This window comes from Bidens hawaiensis, unplaced genomic scaffold, assembly GCF_021521415.1.
Source record: "Bidens hawaiensis isolate Kalapana, Puna unplaced genomic scaffold, B.hawaiensis_p1.1 tig00008566_1, whole genome shotgun sequence".
NCBI lineage: Eukaryota > Viridiplantae > Streptophyta > Magnoliopsida > Asterales > Asteraceae > Bidens > Bidens hawaiensis.
The window spans coordinates 746392-760374 of NW_027491617.1; the positions used below are offsets into that span (position 1 = coordinate 746392).

Consider the following 13983-nt stretch of genomic DNA (forward strand, 5'->3'; position numbering starts at 1 on the left):
GCACCTGTTACTTTTTACCGGCCTGAGTATATTGTAACAAGCTTACGTGGTTAAAAAATTCATGAGTAAGAAATCATTTTGAATCAACGATAGAGGTGTAAATGAACGAATCAGAATTATCTAGGCTCAAGATTTTCATGTTCAAGGTTTCAAGCTTTATGACCAAAGCTCAACTCATTAACCCATATCAACCAAATATATTAATATCATATATAATCATATAAAATATACACACAGTATGTTGAATTTGCTAGAATCATAAATTATTAGTTTGTAAAATAGTTATAAGTGTAGCTGAGTATTTGATATTTCAAACAGGTTTTAGAGAGTTTAAAAACTCAGGATTTAATCCCATAGAAATGATAAATCGATGAATGAATTACCTATTTTGAGCATGGATACCCTAGCAAGTAACTTCTAATCACATAAGACTATAAACATGCATATGAGATACCACACAGTATACCCGTGAACGTGATGGGTAATGAGTCGCGTTACTCAGCATATATGATAAATGGTTCTATAATCGTGTAGACGAATGAAAATTAGCATTACAAACTATTGTCATCGTTGCTTGTAAGTGCATTCATTTACCATTCCCGATCTCTTATCCTTATAGTCTGTCTCTTATAAATCCTTATAATCTAGAGAAAATTTTAAGGTCTTTATCTAACATGATACTCCATCCAATTATCTTTACCATTATTTAGCAATCTAATGTGAGTGAAATTTAGTATTCAATTTTATATAACTTTTAATGCATATGCTACAACCATCTTATACAACTTTCATTATTATTTATTTATTTGACAAGCTATATAAACTATATATGTATAACCCTTAATTTCATGATATATTTTTAGATTTGTCCCTTATAATATTGGTAACAATACAAATAACCCTTACTGTTTTTTGTTTGAATTATATTAAACCCTATATTTTATAAATTTAGTTAACTAAGATCTTTTACTTTATAAATTATTTAACTACTACCCATACTTTATAACATTATATAAATAAACCCCTATACTTTGTAAATTAACTTAACTATTATATTATTATTAAATATACTTTATTCATTCAAATCTTTGTCGGTGTGATTCCTTCAGTTTTATTACCTCACCAAAACAACCCTTACTCTTTTTCTTTTCAAAATCCAACTCTCTTCAATTGTGTATAAACCTGTCTGTCTTAATAGTGTTTTCCTACAATGAAGAGTTTTGTCTTGAGTCATATATGGACGTCCAATATCAACATTTAACATCTTTTCCCTTTTTATAACGGCCAATGAACAGGGCTTTCGAGAAGGCGGAAATTTTTTTAAGTCAAAAGCAAAAAAAAATTTTGGCGTAAAGTGAAATGAATATTTTATTGGATTTAACAATTTAATTTTAAACGAGCTTATTTAGTTATTATTTGAGTTGTTTAAAAAACTTTTGTATAAAAATAAACTTAAAAATATCTCAAATAAGACTAGAACTCACAACATTTTGGTTAGATGCCATACCTCTTTGCCACTAGACCAAACTAGTGGTCATGTAATTGTGTTGAAACATTGATTATACATATTTTTTTTCATAAAAAAATATATATTTTTTTATAAAAAAAAGTTTCGGGATTAGCGGAGTGTCTGGCCTATGGTTGTCGACTACCGAGCCTCTCCTCATGGCCGGCTCTGCCAATGAATCATTCAAATGAACTACTGGCTAAATCACAACATCGGGATACACTCGCCTTCTGATCCGGGAAAAACCCTCACCTAAGGCAAATGTCCGTGAACACTTGCCCAAAGGCACGACAGTGTGATGAGATGAACCGTCCAACTAGTGAACGCCATCTACTCGCATAGTCTCCAATTATCTCCCTGGTGTCGCCGAAACTAAATGTTGAAAGCAACAATCGAACCTGAGTCGTTTAAAACACCAAGTTTTTCTCTTACCACTCCACCACCAGTTTACTGAGATTAACATATTTCCTAAAACAAAATTGGTGTACATCCAACTAAGGGTGTTCACGGTCCGGTTTTCGCAGTTTTAGATTAAGCCATGAACCTAACTGTGTGTAACGGGTTTTGATTTTCGTAAACCAAAACCAAACCGCTGAACATTTAAACCGAACCAAACTGAATCATGTGTAACAGTTTGGTTCTGATTTGGATTCATGGTTTGAGCTTGTCGGGGTTTTATATAAAATGTCCAAAATAATTTATGATATATTTATTGCATAGCTCTTAACAATTTATGGAATTTAACAAACAAATGATTTTGTTGTCGTTTCTTAAATTGAATGGTGGATTAAACTTTTTTGCGTTTTAGACTTGGGCTTAGCCCACCTTTTTTCTTTTACTTACCGTCAATATCAAGAAATGTATATTTATATACATATATATATATATATATATAATACTAGTTTGATTCTCCCGTGTTACGGGAGTTTATTTAAATTTTTGTTTTTAATCGTTTTGTTATTTTATGATGATTTATTTTATTTTTTAACGTAGTTTGTTTTAATTTAGTACATATATATTAGTTTGTTGTTATATTTTTTTGCGTTTGGGTATTTTCAATTAAGATGTGTAGGTTTTTTAGATTTTTAACGAACAAAAATACACGAGCACAAACATTTTGATTTTTTAAATAAACAAACATGAACACAAATATTTGTTCAATGAAAAATGGGACGTTGATGTAGTTAATTATAACGGGTAGTATCAGAAGTTAACCGGCGATGGAGATGATAGACCAGCAATGGATAACATGTAAAGAATATAATTAAATTAGGGTTTGATGATTAAAGTATTTACCAATAAATAAGATCTTATAACCCATTTGAAAGCTATTAGGGTTTGGTAAGACTCATAACCCGTGGAAATTATTCTTTGATGATTAAGAGGTTATTTCACAAATAAATGAGATGTTATAATCCGTTTAAAAGTTATCCGGGTTTGGTGAGACCCATGACCCGCGAAAATTATTGTTTAATTATGAAAGAGTTTCACAAATAAATGAGATGTTATAACCCATTTAAAGACTATATGAATTTGGTAAGACCCATACTCGTGATTTCGGATCAAATGCATGAGAAACCTTCATTTAGAAATCAAACAATCTGGTGGCTCTATAGAATGGGGGTGGGGGTGGGGGGAAACCTGAGAGCGACACACATGATTTCATAGTAGACAATTATATAGATAATATTATTAAACCATACGGTCCAGTCTGGTTTTATACCGTTGGTTTTTCGGTATAAACCGTATAAAACTTTCAAACCAACCAAACGCAAGTTAAAAAAAAAACTCAACCATAAAACCAAACCAATAACCGATTAAACGGTTTTACAGTTTCAAACTAAACCATAAACACGCATATATCCAACTCTAAACCATGACTTCCAAGTCCAAAAACATTAAAATAAACCACAAATGTTTTCCTACTTTACCCTCACGCTACCTCAAAGTCACCCATCATCTTTTTATAAACTAAAAAAACTAAACACAAATCCAGTCCTTATCTCTCCCCCACCTCTCTCTCTCTCATCTCTCTCTCTCTATACACCCATGGATCAACCCACCACCACCACAACCCACCACCACCTCACGGTCCCACAAGGCTTAACCGAACATGAGTTCAACCAACTCAAACCTTATGTAACCGACTTCCACACCTACCACTTAACCCCTAACCAATGCTCTTCTCTACTAGCACAACATATCCATGCCCCAGTTGACACCGTCTGGTCCGTGGTTCGTAGGTTTGACAAACCACAAACTTATAAACATTTCATCAAAAGTTGTACCGTTGGTCAAGACTTTAAGATGGAAGTTGGATGCACACGTGATGTCAACGTCATCTCAGGTAAATATGACGATTTCAGTTAATCGGTTTTTACTCTGCCTAAAATAAATAATAGGGGGCATTTTTTGGGTTTGTTTAAATTTGTTGTCGCAGTCCAAAGGTTTAAAATTTGTTATTTTCGTTGCAGCTATTTATTGTTTAAATTTGTTATTACAGTCCAGAAGTTTAAAATTTATTATTTTCGTTGCAATTTTCGTCCATGCAATTTGTCGAAACTACTATTTTAGTCCGGAATATGTTTTAGCAATATGGACGAAAATTGCAACGGAATAAGAGAAAAAAAGACACATTTTAAACTTTTGGATTGAGATATAACAAATTTGAATAAACCATAGGAATGAAAAATATTCATGTAATTAATTTTAATTTGGTTTAGTTTTGGCGAGTCTAGAAACCTTGTTAACCATAGCCGACCTAGTATTGTTGGGTATTAGAAAATCATTAAACAAACCCATCAGTTTTTGGTACCCTTAGGTTATATACTTATATTATGGGTTTGGATCAAATACAAATGAAATTAACGTGCTAAACGTGAAAATCAAGAAAAGTAATTATATATACAAGTATATGATCATTATTCTATGATGTAAGTAGATAATCACTCTACTTGATTCTCACGTTTAGCACGTTAATTTCATTTATAAGTTTATATTATATTGTAATCTTGATTAATTTGGTTATGGGTAAGTTAATTCGATTTTCTGCGCACCCCAGGATTACCTGCAGCTACTAGTACGGAACGGTTAGATTTATTGGACGATGAGAACCATGTGATGGCCTTTACTATTATTGGAGGAGAACATAGGCTACGAAATTATCATGCTGTCACCACCGTGCACCTGCACCAGGTGGTCCCAGAGGATGGTGAACGGCCTGTGACAGTTGTTTTGGAGTCATATGTTGTTGATGTGCCCGAGGGGAATACCGAGGAGGATACACGGCTGTTTGCGGACACGGTCGTGAAGTTAAACCTTCAAAAGTTAGCGTCGGTGACGGAGGCGATGGCGCACGACGGTGGCGCCGGTATTAAGAATCTGAATCTCCAGTGATGGGTAAAGATTTTAATCACACGAAATAAATAAATAAGAAAAGAATTTATTTCAGCCACACTTTTATCTTTTTTTTTTCATTGAATTTAAAAAAAAAATTTGTGTTTTTTTATTTAATGTTTGTATGAAATGAAATTACAAAAGCACCCTTTGAGTGTAATGATGGTTGCCTGTTGCCACTGTCAATTGTATATTGGGGGCATTTTGGACATGAATGTGTTTTTTTATATCTTATTTCATGAAATTTGTGACAAAAGCCTTTTTTAGTTATTTTTAATATGGTTGGTTATGTTTGGATTTATTTAATATAAAGTATATAATAATATTGTAATTAAGAAGTTTTGTATTAAAGTCATTGTAATCCATTGTTAATTTAAGATGCCACATCAGAAATTAATGCATCTCTATCATAAACATATTTATGCACACTTGCAAATAATTATTGTTGTTTGGAGCACTTAATCTTATATTCTAACTTTATATTATATCCAACCTTCTTATAATAACCTCAATTTGTCCCCCTAAAATTTTGATTAAGCTCCGATTGCCCTTCATGAAAAAAGAAACTTGGGTCCGTTATTGTATTTCGTTCACATGTATTGCATCAACTTCATACTCTTAAACTATGCCAAGAGAATAATCTATCATATATCAGAACAATCGTTTACTTCTTTTATACTATATCAAGAGAATAATCTAATCATATATCAGAATAATCGTCTGCTTCTCGCTTCATATCAAATTTTGCTATTGTGGATATTTAAGTATGTAACTAGCCATATGATTCGTTCACCACTTTGCTTCATTTGGCTTAAAAGTGAGCCGCTACAAGAAAAGATGAAGATAGTGACCCCTTGATGTCACCTTTACTTTCACTTTGGATCCCTTTAGTAGTTTAGTTGACTTGTTGCTAAATTGGTTTTATAAGTTATGCAAAACTTAAAATATTTTATGGCTCCAAATAAGAGTCAAATATTTATAAATTCATAAAATATTTTATTCAAAGTGACAAGGACCAGTTTTACAGTTTGTACAATGATGGAGGGCTATATGGAAACATAGTTGTGTGAGTGGGGAATAATAAGAGGTGGGGATGGAGTGTGACATGGATTATGAGTATGGCCCACACAACAATCATCCACGACCAATTGCAATATTCTTTTGCTCTTCTTAGTTTAATTTTGAATATGGGTTTGGTTTAGTCAAATGATTAATAAGTAATTGTACATTGTTATTGTCTTTCTAGTCATTATGTCACCAAAGGTCCAAAATAGCATACATGACCATTTGGCATAAATTCCACTTTTATCCTTTCAATTTGTATGATATTCAAACATGGACCTAAGTAGCAAATAATATAGGGCTCCCGTTCAGACACTTCCACTTTATATCCACATGAACAGATGTGTATCTATACAACTCGTACAAGGCTATATGATTCGTATATGTTTAGATTTTAGACGAACATTGTTGATCGTTAAATATACGAGTCGTACAGATGTATATGAGTCATATTATGGATCCATGACAGACTATACAAGTCGTATAGGGCCTATGCAAGTCGTGTAATTCTTTAGTGACGAACCATATTCATCTCATATTATACAATATGTCAAGGTCTATACTGCTCGTATAGGCTAATACGAGGCGTATAGTCGGGTCAAACTACAGGCCTGACATTTTCAAAACATTGTCATTCATGTGATCTCTGTTCGACTCGTATAACAAGTCGTATAAGCCCTGACGAGTTGGTGTCGGCGAGAAAGGACTTGTGTCTCGTTATCTCACAATGCACGTTTATAAAAAGTAAATATATGAAAGGAACTTCTCTCTCATATTTTGTTGATATATGACAAGATTCTATGAAGGTCTTAACTTGCCAACTTCATGATTAGGACTTGGGAACCTCTAGTTTTGTCGAATGTAGGAAGATGAAAAAAGATAGGAAATTCCATTTATACCCTCATTGCTTTGGTATATTATAAAACTAGGGTGTTTATGTTGACTTTGTGTAAATTTTGAGTTATTGTTGAGTAGAATATCTTTCAATGTATCTTCATTGGTCGAATTGAAACCTTAGGAGGGGCCCATTTTTGGTGTTACTTTCTTTTTTGTTGATTGTGATTGTCCAAGGAAAGATGATGGTGTTAAATGTGTAAGGGTTGCATGTAAGAGGTTATCATGCATTATATGGAAGGGATGGACCTACACTTATGATGTAAAGATAAGTCGTATTTTGTGGAAAAAACAGTTATATATGGTAAAATCTCGATCGATCCATATGCTATATTGCCAACAAGCCCCTCTGACCCCCGTGAGGAAATATCTTAGGGTCCGCCACTGCACTATGGATTATAACTTATCATGGCCTACAAAAATTAAACGATCCTAACCTTTAATCTAACTTCGGTGAATTATTTAGTGAAATTCTTGTTTTTGTTTGTGTATATAAAACATGCATGAACAAACATTAACATAAGTTTTTGTTCATTTAACTAGCTAGACGAACTATCTTGACTCCGACTAACCATGCATCTTGTTAGTTATTAAACGTGCACGTGTGGGCGAATATGTCTTTTGTTATTAAATTTTAATATATAATTTTAATTGATTATTTTATATTAAATTTATGTCATTATTTACTCTCTTATCTCTACCTCAACATAAACATAATAATTAAGATCATACTATTTCACCACCCATTATCCCCACATCCAGCAACCATAGTCACAATTCCCTTTTGCCATGTGACCACCACCATCATTTTGTCTCTACATGACCACAATCCACCATAAAGCCTCACCCAAAATGATTTAAAGATAAATTCAGATAAGATGTGGGAATCAAACACCAGAATTTTTGAAATTTTCAAGACTTCGACAATTAAATTATGAATTCCCGAAATATAAACTCAGTAACTCATATATAATTTACATTGTTGTAACAATAATAAAAAGGCAAAATATATATATATATAGTAACAAAATGATCTAACTTATATACTTAAACGAATTATGAAGCTCCCATAGCATTTTTAAAGTAAAGCTCTAGATGAACTCTTTGTAATCCATATCCATACTCTCTAATAAATAATTCTCAAAAAACAATAATAATGATTCATATGAGCTAATGGTAATAGTATAATTATGATTTAAATGGACTAATGATAACGGGTACAGTTGGTTACCAGGCCACTGGGACTCCGGAAGACTGGGAGCTAAGCGCTCGTCCAGCTCGCCTCTCCTTTGGGCCGGCCATAATTACATGATCCATATAACACCTTATGGTTGGTATATATCTAAGACTAATTTTAGTTTATGATATGTGTTTTATAATTTACATTCTTAAAAGCATGTATTTAAGGTCAAGTTAATCTTGATTGTGACATGATATTGATATGTTTCACTTTCTATAAAGTATTAAAGTTTGGTTCACGTACTGTTTTACTTTTGAGTTCAACCATCAATTAGTAGATATTTATGAAACTGAATTTGAACCACTACTTCTTTTCTATTTTATTATTATTAAAAGTTTAACTAATATAGAAACTTCTACTCACATCATTTTGTATTTGAGAACTAGCTTTTGAACCTGTGTATTACACGAGATTTGTCAAATAATAAAATAAATTAGATCATTTATTTCACTTGTGATTCTTAAAATACTTATAAATTAATTTTAAGTAGATTTAATGAAAAAAAACAAACGGGTGGTTAACAGAAAATACTAAAATAGCACGGTTTTAATGGAAACGTCAAGAAATTTAAAAAAAAAGTATTAAAGTTGTGTAATTGATCAAACCTCAAGTATGAAAATGAAACTTAATTCAGTAATGAATAAAATCAACACTGTGTTATAACCCACTTGACAAAATGGTTTTAACCCATGACCCATGAATAGCTAGAATGAATAAGATGAGAGATTAGGAATTAGAAGAGATGTAGACTTGACACCTAAGCTTCAACATTTTCTTTTATTATTATTGTAAGATTTTCTTCCTAAGAGAACATTTGGTCTGATTTTTAAACGTTATTTATCAACATATATTTATACTTCTGTTATAACGTCGATTATAGTGTGAAGTCATGCATCATACCTTGTCGAATATATTCCACATTTGTGACTTAGGTCCAATATATATATTTTTTAACGAACGGTTAAGCTAGACCATAGACAACTATTACACCCAAATACATGCATACATGATTACACAATCATTAACTAATCGAAAACGAACATCTTCTATACGAATCCATCTCTGCTAACTTCCCCCTATTTTTCATCCAAAGGAAACTAAGCTTCTAATTGTTTTCTTTGATTTTATTGATGGATGCTCGTTTGTTGTCAAATACGACTTTGTTTCTTAATTGACTTCCATGAACACCAACATGTTGTACTAATCAAATTGTTTTACGTTTAACCTTATCATAACCACCATAGTGGTGGATTTTGAAAAGATCACGTACACCGGAGGGATACCGCACCAACTACAGCATACACATAATTTCAGTTCATCCAACACAATATGAACTAGTTTTATACATGTTCAGTGGACGGAATATTAATACTGTTATAATGGCATACGTATTTAATCTTTATATTCTAAGCAAATAAATTATTCTTTTTAAAAGCAGCCAAAGTATTGATTTGCTAACTTATTATAACCAAACGTTTGCCACATTTTAAAATTTTCACTACTAGATAAGTTAAAGGCATAGAGCATGTATATAATATATAGACAACGTATAAGATTTGGTTGAGATTATTGACAAAACTACTATTATCCAGGCAAAGCCCATAATGTTTTTTTCTAAAAGAATGTAAAAACCAAGCCTCATAGCAAACACCCTTCTTCAAATTATGAACCTTGAGCTGTCTCTTTTTTCATCCCATTCACTGTATGATTCCATATGAATTCGATATTTGGTAATCGTATCAAGAGTATCCGAGTGTTTAGCACTTTAGCTGACTCTTGTTTCATGTAAAAAACGGCCTGCATATTATATTGAGTTGTGATGCTTCCTGTGACATGCAAGTGATTTGAGAGACATTTTGCAGCATACTTTGTCGAATTCACACGCATAGGCGGACGATTGCATGTTTGCATTGTCGGAGAACTTTCCAAACATGAAGTACCACATTCCTCCCACCATTTTTTATTGTTGCGTATTTAGAACACGAGGAACTACATGAAGCAGATATATGTGATAATCAGTTCTCTGTGTTGTTTATTTTAAACATTTTTTTTCCAAAAATAATCACTCCATGAGTATTGCACAAAAATAAGTAAGATTATATAGCTTTATTTACATGCTACCATCAATCTTTTGTCTGATATGTGCTTCTTGCATTAGAAAATAAAATGATCAGAAAATTTTCCTTTCCTATTTTTGTGGCAAATACCATTTTTCCTTCAATTGATATGATAATGTAATTATATCAACCTAAACCAAAAAGAAATGTTCTTACAAGACGGCATTTTCGAAAAAAAAACATAGAAGATTGCCGTAGAAATGATCAGTCGTTGGTTAATAGAAATTTGTTTAATACGAGCGGGTGTTTAATACGAGCGGGTGTAAGGAACTATTAGGTGAGTAGCAAAATAGTCTCAAAAGATGTAGGACTTGATTGAAGCCAAAATTAATTTTTATTAAACCTTAGAAGATACATTGATTCAAACAATTTTTTGTAAGAACATCAACTTAGATATACTTGGTAAAATCCTTTAGATATACACAAATGACTTTACGAATCGAAAATTTGTAAATAACTGTAGATACGAAATTATATGTATAGTTTACATTTGCGTAAATGAAATATATTAATAGTTAATAAAATATACATAGTTGATTGAAAATATGAAGAGTATGAAAAATGGTGGGTATGAGAGTTTGGATACGTAAGTTTCAATTGATCAAAACGCAGTTGAAAGAAAAAAATGTGTAGAGGACTGTGGTGAGTGTAGCGGGTACGCTTGGTAGAAAAAAAAACAGGATTGAACATCGGCTTAGGTAACTATCTTGAGTTTGAATAGTTTCGTGATATGTTTTGCTAAGGTGACCAAAATGGTCCAAAGTCGTAGCATTGGCGAGGAGAAATGGTAGCATCATGATGGGATTTTGCGTGGGTCGACGAGAAATTATCCGTAGGGTATTCCCAACTTTTGGGTTTGATTTGATAGATCGAATGTGGGACATTGATGAGACACAAGAGGAATATGGAATCATGATGCTTTGGGTTAAAGACCAAAAACTTTATAAATTGTGAAAAAATAATTATGGAGGTTGAGTTCTTGAGATAAAGCATAACTTGCTATGACAAATTAGAGTAAAGTGTCGTTTTTATCCTTGTGGTTTGTCAAATAATGCGAATTTAGTCCAAAAAGTTTATTTTTTGCATATGGACCCTCCACGTTTCCCAGTTCTTGCCAATTACATCCAAATCATTAACTCCGTTAAATTTAATCGTTAAGTCAGGGGTAGACATGTCTTTTCACTATTTCTTTATTATAATACTTATTTTTGTGAACTGCGGTTTTCGTCCTTGGGGTTTGTCCAAATCTGCGGTTTTAGTCCAATAGTTTCAAGTTTGCAATTTTTGTAATTGTAGTTTCATTTCACTTGCAATCAAACCCGAATTTATTAACCTCATTAATTTTGGTCGTTAATCCATTTGCGTGCCCCTCACGTGACGACCAGTTTTGTCGTTTCTCTCTTCAAATAAGCTTCAGTACTAATTCGCAAGCCCCTCACGTTAGGGGGCTGGGGTGTATTTGGGGAAAAAGGAAAAAAAAAAACAAGTAACAAAACTGTCCCTCACGTGAAGGGCACACTGATGGGTTTAACGACAAGACTTAACGATATTAGGGAATTCGGGTTTAACTGCAAGTGAAATGAAACCATATGGAAGAAAATTACAAATTTGAAACTGCTGGACTAAAACTGCAGATTTGGACAAACTAGAGGGACGAAAATCGCAGTTCACTAAAATAAGTATTATAATAAATAAATAGTGAAAAGACATGTCTATCCTTGACTTAACGATTAAATTTAACGGAGTTAGTGATTTGGATGTAACTGGCAAGAACTGGGAAACGTGGAGGGTCCATATGCAAAAAGTAAGCTTTTTGGACTAAATTGGCATTATTTGACAAACTACAAGGACGAAAATGGCACTTTACTTGACAAATTATGTTGAGTTGTAGATGATCCTTACGTAATCACAAGAGTTCGGAGATTTTATGATACACATAATTGGGTTGATTAACATTATGAAGTCGTGAAAATAAACCATGGTTTTAAATTGCGAGAAATCATACAGAATTTGAGATTAGGATTTATGAGATTTGAAACCATAAAGTTTAATTCTTGGAGTAAAGATGTAAGTGGATGAAATTATGAAGGTGAGAAGATTTAAAATCCAAAAATGTTATTGATCTTGAAATGAATTGAAAAACTCACAAGAAATATTGTTGAGCTTGTGTTGGTGATGAACCGTAACCAAGTTTGAATTTGAGATAAATTGTCGAAATGACATGACGTATTGAAGAGTTCGAGATTGAAATAAAGTATATGAAATATCATTGAGTTTGAGATTGAGATAATGTCAGATATCATGAGATAAATTTGACAAAATAATATGAAATAACTTGATAAAATACCATGAGGTAAATTGAGAAAATAACATGAGGAAAATGAGGAAATAGCATAAGGTAAATTGAGAATGAGAAAAACAAAACAAAAATAACTGCATAAATTGTTTTGAGATAAAATTAAGGGTGTGTTTTGGATTCCTTATTTAAGTGAAAAAGGACTTCTTGTTAAAAGTCCTTATTAACTTATGGATTTTTTAAAAGAAGTTTTTAAAAAATGTTTGGATTAGCTTATGTGTTGGAGAAAACCAAAATGACTAAAAAGGACACTCTCACTTAAATGAAGTGTAATGGGTTTTGAGGGTTAAAAGGGTGTAATAGGTAAATCAAACTCATTAAGTTAATAAGTTAGAGTTTTCTAACTTTTCAAAACCCCTTTATTTTGCCTTGCCCATAAGTTAAAACCCATAAGGCCTTATGGTTTGCCAAACATCTTATACACCTTATTAACTTTTCAAAAAGTTTATAAGTTATAAGTTGATGAAAATAAGGAATCCCAAACACCCACTAAACAACAAGCTTCGATCGATCAAAATGAAAATCGAAAAATATCATATTTAAATTGATAATTCACAAAAATCCCATGAAAAAAGGATTGAATTTGATGTTGAAATATCCATGAATCACCATAGATTTTCATATTTCAATGAAAAATCAATATCTAAAAGAAAATCGAATTTGAAATCGACTATTCATGTTATGATCATTCATAACAAGCCTTTATTATTAAGTTTATTATTTTGTATTTGTTGTACACAACTTTCCCAAATCCAAAATTTCTTTCTAGGGTTAAGCCGTCACTCATCGCACCGCGATCGAAGAACACAATGTCAGACTATATACCATTTGAGATCCAAGACAAAATCATGAAATTGCTTCCTGTGAAATTACTCATGCAGTTCCAGTCAGTCTCTAAGACATGGAAGTCTAGGATAGATAACTCAGATTCCGTTCATACCTATATCTGCCAACAGCACCATCTATTGGTAAAGTATTATGATATTGACCAGATACAAAGATTCATCTCAATTGTTGATGATGACACGTCCCCACTCAACAGACTTTCCCTTAACCATCCCCATTGCTTTTTAGTTAACGATCGAGAACACTTTATAGTGATCGGATACTCTCATGGCTTGTTGTGTTTCTTTTCTTTTACTAAAGTTGGGGGTATGATGGTAATCTGGAACCATAGCCTACACATATGTATTTAATATTAACAAAAACATTCTAATGGCGTATGTTAAAATACACATGTGTAGGTTATATACATTTTCGTATAGCTTATATATATTTGTTGATGCTAAAATCCATATATTTGTCATAAGGTTATGTGTACATCATATGTTTTTATGCAAAAACACAAGCATAAGATATACGTTTTTGTATAGACTGTATATTTTTATATGTTTTGTATAAGCTATGTATT

The 13983-nt window shown here is 32.2% G+C and overlaps 1 protein-coding gene across 1 annotated transcript; it reads left to right on the forward strand.

The window, feature by feature from the left end:
• Positions 1-3371: 3371 nt before the first annotated feature.
• On the forward strand, positions 3372-5082 carry LOC143529552 (abscisic acid receptor PYR1-like). Its single transcript, XM_077025325.1, has 2 exons — positions 3372-3854; positions 4569-5082. Exons 1-2 carry the CDS (start codon positions 3422-3424, stop codon positions 4901-4903), a joined length of 768 nt encoding a protein of 255 aa, XP_076881440.1. The 5' UTR covers positions 3372-3421; the 3' UTR covers positions 4904-5082.
• The last annotated feature ends 8901 nt before the right edge of the window (positions 5083-13983 follow it).